Below are 20,671 nucleotides of genomic sequence, written 5' to 3' on the forward strand. Positions count from 1 at the left end.
TAACGCTCGCCCGTGTCAGGCCCCAGGGTACATAGCAAAACTAGACTTGCCTTTAAGCAATTCTGTTCCATGTGATGCCACAGGCAGCATTAACCTAACATGTTCTGTGATGGCAGCAGAAACTGGAGCTTCAGGACGAAACCGCTGTGCTGCCAAAGGTTACAAATGAAACATCAAACCAAAACTCTCTTTTTACTTAGAAAATACTACACTTACATCAGGAATGAAAACACTTGATTTAACCTGTGTGTACAAAAGTGTATCACAGAGCTGATGCAAACTTGTGTCATTTCTACCTTTAATAAACAATGTATTCAACAACTTAGAGTTAGACTGTAAAACAAAGACGGTCAGTGCAGAGTTTGTCCACTGAAATGATATAACCATGTTCTTTTGCAACAAATAAGTTTGTTTGTTAGGCCCTGAGATGATGCGGATCTCTGGCAGCTGCAGTCAGGTTATAGACTGTCTTTCACCTCGATGAGTTCCTCTATCCGCACCAACACGCTCTCTATCATGTCAAACGTGTGCAGGGCTGAGTGCAGAGCCTGTCAGGACCCGTGAAAATTCAGTCAGTTCATCTCAGCGCGCACAAAAACAAGATGATGCCATTTGATTGAGTTACTCACCTGAACCTGTGACTCTGGTGTCATGTTCGGCAGCTTCTCGTCACCAACAGACACAGAAATTACAGACTCTGTGGAAAAACAAATGCCGTCAGAAAGCCTCACCTGAAGATTTTTGATGATGCATGCTGGGGGAAAAAAAATGGCCATTCATAAAGTACTGCAGTTAGGATGAGTCACATGAAGCCTGGGATAATGAAGCCAGGGTACCTACAAAATAGAGGCCCTTGGTATTTGTTTGGACTTGGAAGGGGGAAATTAAAATCAGTGTCCCTGATCTGACCTTTGGCTTTGCTCTTCTTGGTCTCCATTGTGCTCTGCAGCTCCCTCTCATAGTGGGCTCTGGACATGTTCAGCCCAACACGCAGGGGCTTCATGAACGTATCTTCTATTTTATACAGTTCTGTCCAGATGCCGGTCTGCAACAGCAGCAGAGAGCAGAAATGAGGCTTTATATACCCTCAGAGGCCAACATGGGATTTTGATTTAAAATGACATTTTTGGGGGGTTTCTACAGCACTGAAGAAACTTTATTTAAAACCTCAAAATTTTTCACACTGCGCTCACCTGGTTCTCTGTCACTTTGTCTCTGATGACCAGGTAACGCAGCAGGTTTAGAGACTCCATGACTCTGCAGAGATCAACACACAATATTTCTTTAAAGCACTCATCCAGAAAGATTGTTTCTTTTTGAATGTTAAATGATCAGGCTCATGTATACACTCACCGACCACACTGTTTCAACTGCTAATAAATGCAAATATCTAATCAGCCAATCACATGGCAGCAACCCAGTGAAGATGTGATCGAGACAACCTGCTGAAGTTCACACTGAGCATCAGAAAGGGGAATAAAGGTGATTTAAGTGACTTTGAACATGGTATGGTTGTTGTTGGTCTGAGTATTTCAGAAACTGCTGCCTGGATTTTCCCACACAGCCATCTGTAGGATTTACAGATAATAATATCCAGCTAGTGTCAGTTCTCTGGGTAAAAATCCCTTGTTGATGTCAGAGGTCAGAGGAGAATGGCCAGACTACTTCAACCTGACAGGAAGGCAGCAGTGACACAAATAACCACCACAACAAAGGTATGCAGAACATCTCTGAATCCACAACACATTGAACCATGAACCAGATGGGCTACAGCAGCAAAAGATCACAGATGGTGCCACTCCTGTCACCTAAGAGCAGGAAACTGAGGCTCACCAAAACTCAACAACAGAAGATCAGAGAAACAAGTCTTGATTTCTGCTGCGACAGTCGGACAGTAGGGTCAATGGTTCAGGCTGCTGCTGGTGGTGTATTGGTGTGGGAGACATTTTCTTGGCACACTGTTTTGCAGCTGAAAAATCTGCAGCAACTTTGTGATGCTATCGTGTCAATATGGACCAAAATCTCTGAGGAATGTTTCCAGCACCTTGTTGAATCCATGCCATGAAGAGTTAAGGCAGCTCTGAAGGCAAAAGGAGGTCCAATTGGTGCCCTAGCAAGATGTGCCTAATGAAGTGGCCAGTGAGTGTATATTTTATTGGCTTTTTTTAAAAGCTCCTAAATATCAATATCAGACTCAAAACCCAACAGCAATGCTACTTGTTTATACTTACTGCACAATTTTTATTAAAAAAGCACAAAAATAAATAAAAATCAAGCATCCCATTAAGAAAAAAAACTTTATAAAACATTTTTTAATCCTGGGCATTTTCTGCAGTGAAATATTACTATATTATTATCTGTAATTACCTCATTAACTGTCCTCTTGATTACACAGAAATGTCTAATTAACTTTTGTCTAATTACATTTTTGTTTAAACATATTATGCACCTGCCTTTTTAACAGTGCATTACAGTGTGTGCACACACCTGTCCAGGTACTGCAGGAGGTCAGTCTCTGGGCCATCTGGAAGACTAAGAACCTTACGCAGCAGAGGCAGGAGTTGAACCCCTTCAAACCAGGCGTTACTGTTACCCGGCTGGGGACAGAGAAACAGAGACAGACTTTTCTTTTAGGCCCTCTGGGAAATTTAAATTAAAGACAACACACACTGACAACCACGCTAATGGATAGATCTTCACCTGCAGGGCAATGTCTATCTGATTCTTGATGTTTTTAATGATGTAGCCTTCAACTCCTGAGTGATTACTCGTCTTCAACATGTACCTGAAACAAGAACGCAGGTCACGGCGGTGAGAAGCGACACAGAGGGACGCGTTTTTGATGAATTTTTTTTTTAAGGAGGAAAGGTGGAACTCACTGGAAGAATCTGTACTTGGCTTTGGTGTTAAACTTATCAATGCTCAGCTGGAAAACCTTCAGTCCTTTAGTTCTCTGAAGGCCAAAAGAAGTCATGTTAAAATCTATTCTCAATATAAAAAGTCTCATTCTGGATTACAAAAACTAGATGAAGGTGACACAAATGCAAGTTAATGGATATTTTATTACAATAAAAACACCCCCCTTCCCCCAAAATCAATTAAAGACTTACCAATTCATGCTTTGGACATATCGTCATGACCTTAATTAAGTTCTGAAATCAAACACTGGCATTAATAACACAACACGATACACACAGAGCACAATAGGAGAACCGCCACAGAATTAAAGCTCTATAATAAAGCGACTGCATTCACCTGAGGGACTGCGAGGAAGGCTTTGATCTCCAGCAGATCTGCAGGCAGACTGCTGTCTTCCACCCGCACCAAACTTTTCTCATACAGCTCCTGTGTGACGCACATCCATCATACACTCATGACATTTGGACTGAAGATTTATTTTAACGTGCAGAAGAAGATTTAAGTAACACAGTTTACATTTTTTTTTGCCCTGTCAGCAGGAAGGAGAGGAAAGATTAGGAAAGATTTTTCCACTTTTTCTCTGCTCAGCCGTTTTCCTGGTGGGTCTGAGTCATTACACCCTGCTCAGCCTACTACTCTGTTTTATATTCTGTGTCAGTAAAGGCGACCTATTATGATTATTTCAGCTCAGTTTCATTTGGGACTCTATTAGAGGAGTTCTGCATGAATGTTCTGTTTGGCTTCTTCTGATTGGGTTGAATAGAAAAAAAAAATGTTGGGAACCAAGAGTCTAAATCCTCTGCAAACACTAACCCCATTATTTGAAATGTTAGCCATGCTGAATATGAGCATCCAAGATGGTAACAGTACATATCAGAAAATAGGAAAACACACAATATGGCCCTTTAAACTTTTAAACCTGCTGTGTGTTATAAAATATCACCATGGAAGGATATAGCATCAAATACAAGTCATACAAATTATGCTATGAGCACCTATTGCTTTTGTGATTAGGATTATTAAAATTTATGTAAAATAAATTAATGTAAAATCTCCAGAATGTTACATCACTTACCAGTCCTTTCTGAAGCTTGGACTCCTCATTTCTATAAAAAAAGCAACAACATATTAATGATTACAAGTTATAAAAATGTTTACGGGGCTCGACTCAAAATCATTACACACAGCAAACACTTACACGTGCCTCTGTAATGCAGCAGTTTACACATTTGTCTAACAAGCGAAAGATCTCTGGTCCTATTCTGGGAGGCGACACAAATCAAACATGTGGAGCTCCCCTCTGTGGCGACCCTTTGTGAATGAGGGAGTGGCCAAAAGTAGCTTCTTCTTTTGTAAAAAGCCAACAAAGCTTATAATAATAATAATATTATATCATGTGTTTACCTGGACAGGAGGAGAGAGGCGTGCTCTATGTTACATCGAAGACTGAACACTGGACTGTAGAGACAATACAGAGTGTTGGGAGGATTTAAAATCTATTTAAATGTTTCCATCATTGTTCTTAAAGTTGATCATTTCAAGCCAAGTGTGAGTAATCCTGTATTGTGCATCCCCAGTCAAAAATGTGTTCTTGAAATACCTGAAAACAGTGGGAAAAGTGTTTGCAGCCAGATGATGGACAAACACCAGATGAGCCAAGCTGGCCAAAGACTCTTTAGGATAACGCACCTCCTCCTCGAGAAAGCCGGGAACCTGTTTTCTCTTCAAGAGAGGCCGGTGCACGAGCCCGGAGAGGGACTCCCCAATAGAACTGAGGATGTTCTGTATGACACATAGATATAAAACTAAAATTAGACACATCTAACAAATATCTGCCTCAACATCTGCCAGATGTAAGTACATGAAGGACGGATGACATATTAGAAACCAGCTATTACACCATGTGTGCTTTTGAAAAATGGTTTTACCAAAATCTCAGAGGCAAAAGTCCGGAGGGGGGAGAGAGCCAGCGTGTCAGGATCCTTGAGTTGTACCTCCAACAGAGGATGACTCAGACATTTCATACAGCTGCAGAAGCGACAAATGCAGGGTCAGCCTCGACATCATCATCAGGAGCCTATGACATCATGTCGAACTATCAAATGCGAGTCTGAGCTTGAAAACAGATTTTTCACTCACAACTTCAGAAGTTCTGTCTGCAGCTCATCTTCTTTATCCTTCTCCTGCCTGCCCACAGTCTTTTTTGTGGTCTCATTCTGCATCTTATTATTCAGCAGGTTATGCCCGACTTCTTGAACAAAAGGCCTGACGAAATCTATCATGTCAATGCAGCAACGGCAAAATGAAAATACGTCGTCCTCCTCTTGCTCCTTGGTGTGAGGGAGAGGCAGTTTGGCCACCTGGTCCAGCACGGAGGACAGCACCATGCCCAAGGATGACGCCTTACGGCTGCCCAGGCCCAGCAGCACTGAGAGTACACAAAGGGAGGCAGAGGAGGGAATCAGAGAATACATCACAATAACGATGGCATCAAAATACAGCCATTCAGCAATAGTTGACACACTGCAAGGAAGTTATCATAAAAAAACAATACGATGTATCAATAATGCACTGCAAGATGAAGCAATGCAGACAGTTTTTTTTTCACACCTAGTTGGAAAAATGCAACTATTTTAGAGTGCACACCCATAACAAAGATCATTACAAATTTCCTTTACCTTTCTGTAGAGGCTTCAACAGCAGGTGGAGACTCTCTGCTATCATATCAGGAGCATCCTGCTCCAGTAGCTCCAAAAGGCCAATCAGCAGCTCTTTGGGTCTGCAGGTCTGGAAAATCAAAGCTCACCCTTTAAATGTAGCATTCATAACTGAAGTTTTAGCTTACATCGAGTCCTGTAACTCTGGGTAGTGTGCTGTAGATCAGATATGTGTAATTGATATTAACTATACATTAACAGACCTCCAGCAGGTGGTTAAAAATGGCCAGACATTGAGGAAGGTTCTTGTCTTCTTTCTTCAGCAGGACCTGGATCAGTGGAGGCAGCAGGTTCCAACCCATGCATCTCACCATGTCCTACACAGAAGAGCGACTGTTACGCAGTTCAGTGTGCAACACGCTTACGAAGCAGTGACTGGTGTGAGCTTTAAGAGTGTACCTGATTCTTTTCATCCAACACAATACTGAGAACCTGCACACTGTTTCCCTCCTCGATGCACGTCCGCCCAGCAATCGTGAAGATGTCGTGATCCTCGGTGGTGTAGCTGTCGTCTGCGAGTGCCTGCTGCATGAAAGAGAAACAAATAAAGGAGTAAGAATAGAGAAAACAGACATTTTAAAACAGTTATTAAACAATTCAGACTGATTACTAATTTTTTTTTTTTTTTTTTTTTTTTTTTTTTACATCATTGTAAATTAAAAACCACCAAATAATCCGAATACTTTTCCTGACATCCGGTGGGCACTTCTCACAACATTTCACAAGCAGAAATCAATGTTAAACTAAACTGCAGCCAAACAGATAAGATGGATGATAAATCGGTCTCAACACGAGGTTAATTTAGTAGCATTTTTTCTCCTGAATGTGGCCTTTTGGTGTGATCATTGTATAAACTTTAATTTACATGGTCCAGATTCAATTTTTAAAGTCATTTAAGATGCATTGAAGGCTCTCATGAACAGTAGGATCAGACTGGATTTCAGCTGTATGGCTCTGTTTGCAGGCACCCTGTGATTGTATAAATATTATGCGTACTAACTTTTTGTATTTTATCCTTTCTTGACAAAAACCTCTCCCTCACCTATCACTGGAATATCATTCCTCTTAAAAGACCATGCGAGCTAGAGACTGAATGTTAAGGTGCAACTAAAACACAGATAGTAAAAGAGGTTATACAAACCCTCTGAACCTGTAACCCAGGCAGTCACAGGAACCTGGCTCTTATCCCAGAATTACAGTATACTGTATACATCGCACATCTTATCAAATATGTTAAAGACATTATTGTAACATATTACCCTTTGGGTTTGGGTTCAGGTGACAGACACCTTCTCTACTTTTAGGATCAGGCTTTTTGATAAAGCTTATAGTTCAGGCTGGATCAGGTGGCCCTGAAGCATCCCTTGATTATGCACTGAACACTTCTCTTCTACAGCCCCCTTCACTCCCACTGTATTTGTGTACCACTGCTGCATGTCAGTTTGTCTTCCCGCTCCCACAGTGTCTTGTTTCACTATGGTCTCTTTTTTTGTCCTTTCTTTCCCATCACCCCACATCCGGTCGCAGCAGAGGGCTGCCCCCTCCATCAGCCTGGTTCTGCCGGAGGTTTCTTCCTGTTAAAGGGGAGTTTTTCCTTCCCACCATCACTAAGCTCATAGGTGATCCCCAGACTGCAGATATTTTCTGTCAAACACTGTAGGATCTTACCAGTTACTGTTGTTGACAACTGCTGTTATATACATAAAAATGAACTGAACTGAATACATGTCATACAGAGAGACACAAAACAACTCCAGATCACATCAGCACGGTCTGTGATTATTTTCCGTGTTGCTTTCCTGCGGGAGTATTGAAGGGGACTTATGCACATTTGCGCGGTGGGTACACCTGTATGAAAGCATCCAGGTCAGTCGCTAGCATGCTTTTTTGGGGGTGAATATCAGTTTCAAGGATTGGATGTTTTGAATACTTACGCATCTTTGGACCACCTCACTCAGCTGCTCCAGAGCCATCCCTGCTGTCTTCGTACGGGCTGTATCCTCAGACTAACGGGACACTTCAAATACTGCCTACAATGTAGCTGATAATCAAAGAGCTGCTCGTTCACAGGTGTCAGAGGTCAGGTAAGCCCTGTGCCTGTGAGGCTGTGAACACAGCACAGCAGGACGGATGCTGATCCTCCACTGAATTAGCGGAGCAATCGCAATATCCAGGCCAGCCGAACACGGTGATCGCCGCTAAGCGCTGCCGCTGTGGATGCAAGCAGGACGGCGCTGAAGAAGACCCTCCACCTCGGCTTTCCTTCCGCGAACAGCCCGATGAAAACTAACCAAAGCACGCTGAAAGCTGCGATTGACCGCCCGGGCTTGCCGTAGTGTGAGACACGTCACAGGTCAAAGTTGAATACACAGAAAACAGAAGTAGCATGGAGACGGAGGAGAGGAGAAGGAGCAGGGGCTCCAAAAGAGCTTCCAACAAGGGTTCGTTAACAGTGGTGGTCATTTTGGTCATTTATGTGTTAGGTTTTAGAGACGTGTTTGCAGCACTGGGGCAACCAAACGTGTTTTAATGATATCCCGCAGCTGGTTTGTGTCGTTGCTAAGTGGCTGGTTGAGCACCTCAGAGATTCAGTACTTTTACTGTTTGTGTGGCAGGTGGGAAACGAGTCAAAGCGCTGACGGCTGAGGAAGAAGCAAGAAGGTGCGAAACCCGAGGCCTGGATGCTTCAGCTAGTATCAGTGCTAATGCCCTGATGGCTTTACACATTAACCATTAACTGCTTGGTTGTTGAGTAAACACAAACGCTTATTCAAACGTGTTTTTGTGTCAGGAGAGAGGAGCTGAAGGAGAAGCTGAGGGAGAAGCTGGAGCTGGAGGGGAGAGCTCTGAAGGTGGTGGAGCGCCTCCTGGACGACAGTGTAGCTGAGGACTTCCTAGCTGACTGTGTATGTATCTCAGGCAAATTTAGACATGGCACAAGCTTTAGGTAAACTTTCTTTTTTCTGCCTTCCATACACTGGCCCTGTTACCCCTTACATCACTGCCAAGCCTCTGTCACACTAATCCTGTCTCTTTCTGCCATGATTTGATTAGACTCTTACAGTCTCTGAACATAGCTCCATCTGCAGTTTACAGCAGTATAATAGCCATGAGGTCTGTGTGATTGGGGTTTTTGGGCCCACATGACCTACACTATATTTCCAAAAGTATTCACTCACCCATCCAAATCATTGAATTCAGGTGTTCCAATCACTTTCATGGCCCCAGTTGTATAAAACCAAGCATTTAGGCATGCAGACTGCTTCCACAAACATTTGTGAAAGAATGGGTCGCTCTCAGAGCTCAGTGAATTCCAGCGTAGTACCGTGATAGGATGCCACCTGTGCAACAAATACAATTGTGAAATTTCCTTACTATTAAATATTCCACAGTCAACTGTTAGTGGGATTATAACAAAGTGGAAGTGACTGGGAACAACAACAACTCAGCCATGAGGTGGTAGGCCACATAAAAAACACAGAGTGGGGTCAGTGGATGCTGAGGTGCATAGTGCACAGACGTTGCCAACTTTTTACAGAGTCAGTCGCTACAGACATCCAAACTTCATGTGGCCTTCAGATTAGCTTATGAACAGTGCGTAGAGAGCTTCATAGAATGGGTTTCCATGGCCGAGTAGCTGCATCCAAGCCTCACATCACTAGAAGAACTTGACTGGCCGGCACAGAGTCCTGACCTCAACCCTATAGAATACCTTTGCGATGAATTAGAGAGAATACTGTGAGCCAGGCCTTCTCATCTAACATCAGTGTCTGACCTCACAAATGCGCTTCTGGAAGAATGGTCAAAAATTCCCATAAACACTCCTAAACCTTGTGTAAAGCCTCCCCAGAAGAGTTGCAGCTGTTATAGCTGCAAAGGGACATCATATTAAACCCTATGGATTAGGAATGGGATGTGACTCAAGTTCATATAAGTGTGAAGGAAGGCGAGCAAATACTTTTGGCAGTATAGTGAATATCAGACCTGGCTTTATAATGTGTTATTTAGACTTATTATGAATTTTATCACACCACATTACTGTTGGCAGAAGTTAGCAGCATCACCTCACAGCAAGAAGGGCCTGATGGGTATACTCTGAAGGAAGTCCGCCATAGCCAGGTTTTCTTGCCTATTAGATTAATTGTTGATTCTAAATTGGCTGGAGGTGTGAATGGATGTGTGTGTCTGTGTGTTAGCCTTGTGATGGACTGGCCAACTATCCAGGGTGGACTCTCCCTCTCACTCTAAAACATTTGGGATGGACTCAGCACCACCCTGAACTGCATAAGAAGATGGCTTGATGGATATTTAAGACAGGATTACCTGTAATAACCTGCAGGGTATATGATTGTGACACATATTAAATTAGATTGCATAATACAATTTCCAGTTAATCCCAAAATATTCACTTTGCACAAATTCAAAGTAGAAAAAAGTTGCAAAGTCAAAGTAACTGAGTTCTCTTTTCTTCACAGGCCAAGATGATCACCCCAGCTAATTACAGAGATGCTGTGGAGGAGAGATGCATTGCTAAACTGTGCGGTTATCCCATCTGTCCTAATAAACTGGGCCACGTAAGACCACTGACACTGCAGTTCTTTGCAAATAATAAACATCCCTGTGTCTCATATGTCATGCTTGATTCCATGCTGCTGTTCACTTTCTAGATACCAACTCAACAATACAAAATTTCTACTAAGACGAATAAGGTGTATGACATCACAGAGCGCAAGGTGAGTGTTTCTACCTGAAGCTTTTTTTGACACAACCAAAAGCTGCTTAAAGAAACATTTCGGGTCTTTATTTCTTTTGTGTTTAGTGTTTCTGCAGTAATTTCTGCTACAAAGCCTCCAAAGCGTTGGAGCTGCAAATACCAAAGACGCCTCTTTGGCTTCGGCAGCATGAAAGGTTTGTGTGCTGCTTCTCATCTCTGCCCTAAATCACCTGATTGATCAAATCATTCAATGTAGTGATGTTCTCTATAATGTCTCTGCTCCCTTTCTCTCTCAGTCCTCCTGAAATTAAGTTGTTGAAGCAAGGAGATGGGTACGTACTAGCTTCAGTGTTTCCAGTTTTCCAAATTTAGTCTCATTCATAAAAAAGACTGATCCAAGGTTACATATGTGCATCCAGTGGGAGCTCTGGTGAGGAGGTGATGCTGTCTCAGAGGCGTCTAAAAGAGGAGGACATCGGGAATCCGTTGGCTGCTCAGCATGAGGACCTTTGCGGCTCTCAGGAGCTTCCTGCAGGAGGCAGCCACAGTGACATCAGTGACGGCGAACAGGAACAGGACTTTGTCTCCAGCATGGTCCCCAAACAGCAGAGACCCCGGGTGCACTGGGGTGACCTGCCTAAACGCTCAGATGAGGATGAGAAAGGGCAACAAAGGATGTCTGAGAGGAGAAAGAAAAACACCAGAGAGGGACATGAAGAGAAGACCGAACACTGCCAAAGTCAGAATACAGAAGAGCAGAAAAGTATGAGAGAAGATGAGGAAGGAAAAGAGTCACTTGTGTGTAAAACTGAAGTTAGAACTGATGTGGAAAAACCCAAAGAGCTGCAGAGTACACATACTGACCAGGCAGTGCCACATGAGAGAGAATTATCTGAGGTCCTCGATGTGGAAGAGACTACAGCTAAGATGAGTTTGTGCAGTTTATCAGAGGCAGTCACTCACAGCACTCCTCACTCAAACCTTCCAGCAGAAAGCAAACATCTGCCTGCTTCTGCTCTGAATGGCACTAATCGGAACAGCCACGACCAGCCAGGCCTCAACATCACCCAGGTGGGTATGAGCAAGAGGGGGGCGGCAGGCCTGCGAGATCTACTGAAGAACTGCGCTGAAGCCAAACCTGAGTCAGTGCGGCTCAATCTTCTCGAGTGCTTGAAAAAAACATTAAAAGAGTGGTGTACCAATGAGACGCTAAGGTTCCTGTACGGCTCCGATCATTCACTGCGTTCTCCCTATGCTGAGGTAAGTGAAGAAGAAGGAAAAGAGGAGGTGGAGGAAGAGGAGTTAGATGAAGATGACCTCGAGGACGAGGTGACGGTGGACAGTGCTGCGGAGCAGAAGAGGCCGTTGGCTGCAGCTCCAGACTATGAGAAGCTGCGGAGGGAGACCCAGCAGCTGGAGCTCAGGGTCAGGGAGTTTTATAAGGGCACGTGGATTCTGCCTGAAGAGGAAGAGGGGCTGAACGGAAACCAAGTGAGTGTAAATTAAAAGGACTTGCTTTTAAAGTTTGTGTCCTCACGGGGGCGCTTCAGTAAAAACTTCACATGCAAACACTTCAAAATAACTGAGTTTATGTAGTGAGGTTTGTTCTCGAACCCTCCCTGCACCAGGTGACAGTCCAGGAAAGCATCAAGGATCCAGTCCTGCCCCTCATTGACTCTCAGGCTCAGCACCTCATCCAGAAACGAATCACAGTGGAGAAGCTCTCCAGCTGGTGTGTGTGTTTTTGTTTTTTATTGTATGGACATGGCAGACAGAGCATTATTAGTTTCTTTACAGGCTTTTTCTATTCAACAGCTTTGAAGGTCCTTTGACCCTCATTGCAGCACAGTTTTAATTGGCTGTACCTAATCAATTTCATAACCAGTTAAGTGATTACATGTGTGGTCCATAAAACATGAGAATATTGTGAAATACCCAGAAATCATGGTGACAACTTGGGCTCTTTATAAAACCCAAACAAAAAAACAAACAAACAAAAAACTACATAAATCCAAAATATAATGTGTAAATTTAATATCTTTGGTCCCAGGACAAAGCTGTGATCGTCAATTTTTTGGAGGTTTTTGCTGAAGGTGGCATAATTATTTCATTTGTCAATTTTATCTGGCTTTTGATTAATTCTCTAATGTATCATCTCCATAATGCAGAGCTAATGGCTTGTAAAGCAGAGAGTCATTTAGCACCAAACGTGAGCTTATTACCTCCACCGAGGACGTTCGGTTTCTAAAGTTTATTCAGAAAGATAGATTTGCACGAGGAGATGAAGCTTGGATTCTGGGTCAAATTTGGACATTTTTGATTATTTCTTTACAAATACCTGTTTAATTGAAATAAGAAAAAAGGGAGACATCGTGATGTTCTCAAGAAAATATCACAAATGAATCCAGATCCTCATCAGATATTTGGATCCTGTGACTCGGCAGAGGTAATGTTAAAGTACTCTTGTTAAAATTGTTGTCTTCCCTCTGATGCATACAGTTACTGTATTGGTTTAATAAGCAATACATAAACCCATAGGTGAATCCCCATCTTCTCTTATCCGTTATTCTTGTGTGACTGAAACACAGTTTGGAAATAACTCACAGTATCAATAAGTACATTTGAACTTCATCTAATCTTCTCTGGTCTCTGTCTTGTTTTGTGGCTGTGCAGTCTCAGAAACATTGTAGGTCCACTGCATCTCAACATGAGTGACATCTCTACCGACCTGAACAACCTGGTGAGGACGTTCAGGTGAGTACACTACATACAAACACCCATGTTCAGTCATGGCTAGTCTGCCACCACAAAGGACACACACACACACAGACACACTTAGTTTTGGGGGTGTAATTTTAGCAGATCAGCTGTAGAAATGTATCAGAAATGCTTTTAATTTTAATCCTCTGAAGGAGAGAAAATGTTGAAACCAGGCCCTGGTTCATCTGAGTTCATATAAGGTTCAGAGGCATAATAGTGAAACCTGACTGTTTCTATGTAACTGAATGGCAGTTTACAGTTCTACTGCTGCAGCATGCAGACCTGTCCCGTTACCTTCGGAAACTGATTCTTTCACTTTTGCAAAAGAGTGAGCTGTCTCACAACTTAGGATGTTCTTAAAGAACTATATGAGCATTTGTTATATCCATGCTACACAACCCCAGTTGCAAAAAAGTTGGGATGTTGTGAAAATTATAAATTTAAAAAAAAGAATGCAATGATTTGCAAATCTCATATACTGACAGTTTATTCACAATATAAGCACAATAGGCACAGTTAGTGCCTATGGAACTGCAGCTTGCACATCTGGAAAGACACCATCAGTGCTGAAAGATACACAGAGGTTTTAGAGCAGTGTTTGCTCCCATCTAGACAACGTCTTTTTCAGGGAAGGCTTTGCATAGTAAAAGAGTCTAGCTGCTGAATTTAAACATTTGATATGTTTTCTGTTTTCTAATCTTTGTAAATAAAAGATGGGCTTATGAGATTTGCAAATCATTGCATTCTGTTTTTATTAACATTTTACCCAGTGGCCCAACTTTTTTAATCAATTACTGTTATCACCACATTAGACAAACTGAAAAACCAAACTGCATAGAACAGGAAACCACCTCATTAGGCTCACTCTTATTTTTAAGAAGAAGTCAGAGAAAGGAGTGTAAAATCTCCAATCTCATTGTACATCCTGTATAATGACAATAAAGGCATTCTATTCTATTCTATTCTAAAATATGTCATTATTAATGAAGGGATCTGATCTAAATTTCACAGCACGTTTTTAATTAGCTCTGCTTCCCCCTGCAGGCAGACATGAAGTACGACAAGAGCAGTAGTTTTATTTGCTTCCTGTAAACGTTTAAAATCTGATGACATCTGTACCTTTTTCATATGATGGATCAAAATGTCTATTTTAAAGAGCCCTATGGCTATTTTTTTTTAATTGGTCTCATCTGCTGCATAGAAATACAACTGTTACAAAATATCATGTATCTCATACTGTAACACCTGTATATCTATAGGTATTTAATAGGAAAAGGCTGTTACTGATAAAAGCAACAGTCCTCCTTCTCCAAGTGTACCTGCATGAAGGGACACTGAGCCAGCGTTCCATGATGCCAGGATAGTTAATATATGCTGGCTCCTTTTACTGCTGCAACATATCAGTGTGTCTTCAGTTAAAAAGTCTACAAGAATGATAGAGCTGTATTTAAAAAAAACAAAAAAAAAAAGAAAAGTCTTGAAAACTTGTGCCAGAATTGAGCATTTCCTGCCTTAGACAAACTGTGGATTCCCATTGGCTGGTTAGGATGTTTTCAACAGACCTGCTGTTAAATCACTGTGTCTGTGATTTAAAAGCACATCAGGCTGCAGAGTAACAGCTACAGAGTCCTGCTTCCGGGAATTGTCTTTGTGCTGTCAAGAGGCCCCGCTAACAAGAGGCTCAAACCAAAGAATATACACAGTGCTGTCAGAAAGACATAAATCATTACTGCATGCAGTGTGTTTTGGTTGTTGCTCTCGGCATGCAGGAAAATTTATTTTTCTAGTTTATGTATAACGAGAATGAAGCATTTTTTTCACTATCTGTAGAGAGACTCATGGATATATGGTAGCTGTTGCTCAGGACGTACAGCGGGTTGTGATTCAGTCCCCGGCTGCTCCCGCCTGAATTCTGAAATGTCCCTGGGCAAGATACTGAAACCGTCATGCATCCACTATAGAAATGTGCTGTATTAAAACCAGCCTATTTACTGTATATGCATTCTATCCAACATACACGCACACCCTTCAAGCTGTTTAGGTTATTTTATTGCATGTAATGTAGCAGTGGTGCTTTTTGTTCACAGGTTCACCAACAAAAACATCATCCATAAGACTCCAGAGTGGACCCTTATAGCTGTGGTTCTTCTGCATCTGTAAGTTAATCTGCAGTGTGTGTGTGTGTGTGTTTTTGGAGTGTGCATCATATACAGCTGGATAGCCTGCTCCTCAGCAAGCCCAGCTGCACATTAGATGGAAAAAATATTGCAAGAAAACTAAGGACCATTGTTTCCCAGGAAATAGACCTTGTCAGCTGTCTCTACCTAAACAAGCAGCAACCACATTACAGAGCACGTAAATGAACATTTTAACATAATGACTGGGTGAAGATGATCCAGATGTGCACATATTGGATTTAACATTATGTTACTGCCATTGGCAGAATGGTGGCTAGCTGTGGTTAGCACTGTTGCCTCACAGCAAGAAGGTTCAAATCCACCTTGGCCTTTCTGTGTGGAGTTTGCACAGTCTCCCCATGGGTTTTCTCCAGGCACTCCAGTTTGCTCCCACAGTCCAAAGACATAAACTTAGTGGGGTTAGGTTAATTGGTGGTTGCACATAGGTGTGAATGTGAGCGCGAATGGTTGCCTGTCTCTCAGGGCAGGGTACATGACATCCGGCATAGGGTCCAGCTCCTCCGTGACCCTGAAAAGGATAAGCGGAAGAAAATGGATGGATGGTTACTGCCATTCTGGTGCATTAAGAGGTGCTGAAATCAGAGATGCAACAAGAAATCTTCATGGTGCATTTGACAGGCTGGTGTATGCTTTGGCATTGTTTGGCCTGTGCCATATGGTGTGTGTGTGTGTCGAGGGGTGTATGTGGTTGGCAGTTCATGGACAGTTCCGTGCTGCTCCCGTCTAAGTACACACAGACACCTCATGGCCTTATCTCCACCTAATTACCTCTGTCTAGATCCGTGATGCATTACAGAAGGCGCACAGTTTCTGTGTATCCATTCAAGCAAAATGAATAGTTTATATTGCCCCCGGCTGGGAAAACTTCCACCTGATGCCCGGCTGATTCTGATTTATGACTCCCTCAGTGGTTCCTGGCCTTTGCTTTAACATCATAGCCTTAACAGAAGGATACAGTAAGTGTTGTGCTGCTTTAGGTACAGTAGGTAATACAAATGTGCTGCTACTGAAGAGGCAACAGGCCCCTAAAACCTGCTTGAGAGAAATTGTTTTGTAATTTTCAGGGAAATAAAGGGAATGAAATTCTGATCTTAAAGCAGAAGCAGGATTTCTCATCTGAGGCCTGAAGTGATGGTGGTGTTGCAAAAAAAAAAAAAAGTGTGTGTGTGTGTGGGGAGTCTAAAAGGTTGGTGAATCCTTTGGAATTATCAGGATTTCTGCACTGATTACTCACAAAGTGTGTCTGTCAGATTGTGACTTATATAAAGCTCAGACCACATTTTCTGAGTAATCAGTGCAGAAATCCTGGTAATTCAAAGGGTTCACAGAGGTTTTTTTGTTGGGGGGTGGAGGTGGGGGGTGGGACTGTAGCTGTCTGTAATGCTGACAGTTGGTGTGATTACATTTTTTCAAAGCTCAACTTTTCAGATTAGATTTCAAGAAAGTAAGAACTCCACTTCTTGACAGTTAACTTTTATTTGTACGTATCAACCATTTCATTCACTCAGATGTGACACTGGTACAGTATGATTTCATCGGTTTCCATTTAACGTCCGCTCCATCCTTCCATTCCTCCATCATGAATAATTTGGTGTGCTGTCTTATCTATCTGCTGCACGGCAGCTGTGGAGCTAGTCTGGCCTCTATTGTTCAGCCCAGCTGAATAATGCATGCCTCCCCTGCAACATTAGACCCTGGGCTGAACCGGAGATTGACCAGGAGTGTACCTTCTCCTCTAGTAGGACAGGTAGAGAAGCATAGGTGGGGGGATGGGGATGGTGTTGTAGAGAGATGACCGAGAGTAGCTAGAAGGAGGGGTTTAGTATTAGAGGCAAATATTGTTTACTTGAGGGTGTGCTAACTTGACAAATATTCACAAAGTTTTTGATATTGTCAATCTGGATTCATGTCAACCATGACTTGACAGAGCTGTGGTCTTAAGATAGGGCAAGTGGGTGAACAGATAAAGTCCATCTCATTTAAATAGGCGGAAACTTTTTGCCTGTTTATCCTGATAAAGAATGAAGCTCATAAGTGTAATTTTCTCTGTTAGTGAAGGCGTATTCGCTACGTATGTATATGTCTTCAGTATTGGAAGACAAGTACTGGAACAGTGAGGTTTCCACATACATATGCTGCATAGCGGTGCAGGCGGCGCAGGCTCGAGTCCCGACCTGTCGCCATTTCCTGTGTGTCTTCCACGTATCTCTGCTCCCAATTTCCTGTCACTCTCCACTGTCAATAAAAGAAAAAAAGAAAACATTTGGGCTCAGAAAAATCAATATGAGACAAAAGATCAACAAGCTTTTGTTTCCAGGTATTTGCATCTGGATCTTATACACAGTTCAGAAGATAGCAGCTTTTGTCTGAAGCCACCCAATTTTCTTGTGAGCAAAAGTATTGGAACATGTGACTGACAGGTGTGTTTTGTTGCCCAGGTCTGTCCTGTTCCATTGATTATTCAAACAATAAATAGAGCTGAATGTCAACACTCACTTTCAGATTTGGGTTTTGCCTGTGAAGACTGCATTTATAGTAAGAGGAGTAACAAACATGAAATAAAATTAATGGAATTTGCTAAGAAGTACAGAGACAGTCCCAAATTCTGGGACGAAGTTTTATGGAATGATGAGACAAAGATGAAACTTGGTGATGGAAAGCCTAAAGTCTGGATAAAGAAAGGATCTGCTCATCATCATTGATGATGCCACACATGATGGCAGCAGCACAATGACTTCAGAAGTCTACAGAAACATTTTGTCCATCAATTTAAAGAAAGATGCAACTAAACTGATTGGGAGATCCTTCATCATGCAGCGAGATAATGACCCAAAACAGTGTCAATACGACAAAGGAGTTCATCAGGAGCAGGAAGTGGAAGGTTTTACGCTGGCCTAGGTGATTTCCACATTTAAACCCTATAGAGCATTTTACCTGCTAAAGAGGAGACTGAAGGGGGTAACCCCCCCAAAACAAACCACAACTGAAAGAGGCTGAGGTGAAAGCCTGGAAAAGCACCACAAAAGAAGAATGTAAAAGTGTAGTGATGTCAGTGGGTCACAGGCTTAATGCAGTTACTGCAAGCAAAGGATTTGCAACTAAATACTGAGTCTTATTCACTTGAATCTATTTTAAGTTTCTGTTCCAATACTGTTGTTCACAAATGGGTGGCTTCAGACAAAATGTGTGTTCATGAACTGTGTATCAGATCCAGATGTAAATGCACCCAGCCATCCACATGATGAAGAAAGTGTTATTCGTCAGACCATTCCACCTTCTTCCATCCATTGCTCTGTGATCCAGTTCTGATGATCACGTGCCCATTGTTGGCACTGTCAGCAGTGGACAGGGGTCAGCATGGGCACCCTGACTGGTCTGCAGCCCCATACACCACAAACTGTGATGCGATGTGTATTCGTTCACCTTCCTATCAGAACCAGCATGAACATTTTTGACAATTTGAGCTACAGTAGCTCATCCGTTGGATCAGACCACACGGGTCAGCCTTTGCTCCCCACGTGCATCAGTGAGTCCGTCCGTGAGCCTGTCGCTGGTTTACCGCTGTTCCTTTCTTTGACCACTTTTGATAGATGCTGATCACTGCAGACCGGGAACACCCCACAAGAGCTGCAGGAGATGCTCTGACCCAGTCGAGCCATCACAATTTGGCTCTTGTCAAACTTACTCAAATCCTCATGCTTGCCCATTTTTTTCCAGCTTCTAACATCAACTTTGATGACAAAATGTTCACTTGCTCCCTGATATATCTGACCCACTAACAGGTGCCATGATGAGGAGATAATCAGTGTTATTCACTTCACCTCTCAGTGGTCATAATGTTATGCTTGATTGGTGTATGGTTTGGCCTTCCCGTGAAAACACGTCACCTTGAAGTTGGCATACCTGTATATATCGCTCAGCATGTATAGGTCAACCCTGCCATGTGCATGCTTTTGAATTGTGTGCTTATAACAATTTGGATGACTGCGCTCCTCTTTAGCCTTGAAGATGCAGCTTTTTTTATTTTCAAAAATAAGTCTAAGTTGAACCATCAGAGCACAGGACAACTTTAATCTTCACCTCTGTCCATCTCAAAGGAGGGCACACTTGTTTATCTGAATCTTGTTTGTAGGTTTTGTTTCTTTTTGCATGGTAGAGTTTAAACTTAAATCACTGGCATACCTTTTTTTTGGAAATGGGGCTGTATTTTATTATTATTATTATTATTATTATTATTTATATGAATGGGATAGACAGTGAGGAGCGTTGATACCTCTCAGCAGCCCTCACACTTCAGTAAAGCTGAACATACACTCCTTTGAAAGGAACTCAGCAGAGACTGAGCCTTATGTTCATGAAAGCAGGATGAACCACACGGCCGTATTGGACTACATGAGCTTGTGGCTTGTGAATAAACACTGCACTGATAGGCTTATCCAGAGATATTAATGACCAGAATTTGGATACTTTATATAAACAATTTCATAAATAAAAAAACATTTTTTTTTTCTGGTCTTGAAAATGGCCTCAAGTCTGCAATAAGCAGAGTTGACCTGATAACTTTGCTGACTAAAAACTCAGACCCTTTCGATCTTGTTTTATTCAGCAAAGATTCATATGAGTCAGCAACCCTGCTTTCTCAGAGCACTCGCATGCCTTAAATAAGAACTCACTGCTAACTTTACAGCCTGTTACAGAAGGTTGAAGCTGTGACCTTTCAGTGCAGTCCTTTTAGGGCAGTCCTTGTCATTCTTAGTTTCTTTTTTTAAATCCTAAAATCAGAATTGCTTTTATGAAGATATGTGCTTGTTGATTTTCTTTGTGTGTCTGATGACTGTGGAGTTGTTTTTCATTTGTTTTGTTTGTTTTGTTTTGTTTTTTTATTTCAGGTTGTCAGAAGTGTCTCAGCTGGTGCGTGAAGCCCTGGAGACTTCAGCATCCATGGAGTATTTGAGCACATTGATGATGGAGCTCAGTCTGCAGGAGCAGGACCTTCTCAGCTTGGTCCGGCTGTTTAAATCCCCAGCACACTGACACCAATATGGACAAAGCAACACAACTGCGCTCAAGATCTGCGCCTGTGTAACAAATGGGTCCCCTGGGGATTTTTTTTTTTTTTTTGGACTGTCTGTTTCCAAAAATAAATTTTGCTGTAATAACAATAATAAGAACTTGTGTGTTCGATCCTGCAGTGCTGGGAGGCTGTTGATGTTGTGCACACAATCTGTGGTGAGATATGGCCAAATCAGATTTCTTGAAGTTTTAAAGCTGTTGGATGTTTAACCTCGGCAGGGCTAAATAAATCACACCCAGCTTTTCCCAGTGAAAACGCCATGTGGACACGCTGCTTATTGCTGCCCTGG

At 42.3% G+C, this 20,671-nt stretch overlaps 2 protein-coding genes across 2 annotated transcripts; one reads left to right on the forward strand and one right to left on the reverse strand.

Moving 5' to 3' along the window:
• Positions 1–173: 173 nt before the first annotated feature.
• On the reverse strand, positions 174–7,956 carry glmna (glomulin, FKBP associated protein a). Its single transcript, XM_030752805.1, has 18 exons — positions 7,571–7,956; positions 6,036–6,161; positions 5,840–5,953; positions 5,598–5,706; positions 5,059–5,347; positions 4,848–4,947; positions 4,520–4,701; positions 4,324–4,377; positions 3,995–4,025; positions 3,256–3,345; positions 3,111–3,152; positions 2,880–2,953; positions 2,701–2,785; positions 2,488–2,597; positions 1,194–1,257; positions 910–1,045; positions 630–697; positions 174–548 (listed from the first exon to the last, which is right to left on the reverse strand). Exons 1-18 carry the CDS (start codon positions 7,607–7,609, stop codon positions 459–461), a joined length of 1,803 nt encoding a protein of 600 aa, XP_030608665.1. The 5' UTR covers positions 7,610–7,956; the 3' UTR covers positions 174–458.
• On the forward strand, positions 7,860–20,408 carry rpap2 (RNA polymerase II associated protein 2). Its single transcript, XM_030752804.1, has 12 exons — positions 7,860–8,077; positions 8,252–8,297; positions 8,428–8,542; positions 10,112–10,210; positions 10,304–10,369; positions 10,456–10,544; positions 10,647–10,682; positions 10,770–11,841; positions 11,979–12,082; positions 13,024–13,104; positions 15,198–15,266; positions 20,198–20,408. The coding sequence occupies exons 1-12, from the start codon at positions 8,023–8,025 to the stop codon at positions 20,340–20,342; spliced, it is 1,977 nt and encodes a 658-aa protein (XP_030608664.1). The 5' UTR covers positions 7,860–8,022; the 3' UTR covers positions 20,343–20,408.
• Positions 20,409–20,671: the final 263 nt, after the last annotated feature.

Source organism: Archocentrus centrarchus, chromosome 17 (assembly GCF_007364275.1).
Source record: "Archocentrus centrarchus isolate MPI-CPG fArcCen1 chromosome 17, fArcCen1, whole genome shotgun sequence".
Classification (NCBI taxonomy): Eukaryota; Metazoa; Chordata; class Actinopteri; order Cichliformes; family Cichlidae; genus Archocentrus; species Archocentrus centrarchus.

Excerpts from the sequence above, each read along its gene's own strand:
- glmna (XM_030752805.1), bottom strand. The coding sequence starts at position 7,609 with ATGGCTCTGGAGCAGCTGAGTGAGGTGGTCCAAAGATGC. Across the intron at positions 5,954-6,035 it reads TGTTGGATGAAAAGAATCAG|GACATGGTGAGATGCATGGG; the intron begins GTACACTCTTAA and ends TCTTCTGTGTAG. Across the intron at positions 1,258-2,487 it reads CTCCTGCAGTACCTGGACAG|AGTCATGGAGTCTCTAAACC; the intron begins GTGTGTGCACAC and ends TGATCTCTGCAG.
- rpap2 (XM_030752804.1), top strand. The coding sequence starts at position 8,023 with ATGGAGACGGAGGAGAGGAGAAGGAGCAGGGGCTCCAAAAGAGCTTCC. Across the intron at positions 10,211-10,303 it reads GTCCTAATAAACTGGGCCAC|ATACCAACTCAACAATACAA; the intron begins GTAAGACCACTG and ends TTCACTTTCTAG. Across the intron at positions 10,545-10,646 it reads TGGCTTCGGCAGCATGAAAG|TCCTCCTGAAATTAAGTTGT; the intron begins GTTTGTGTGCTG and ends TTTCTCTCTCAG.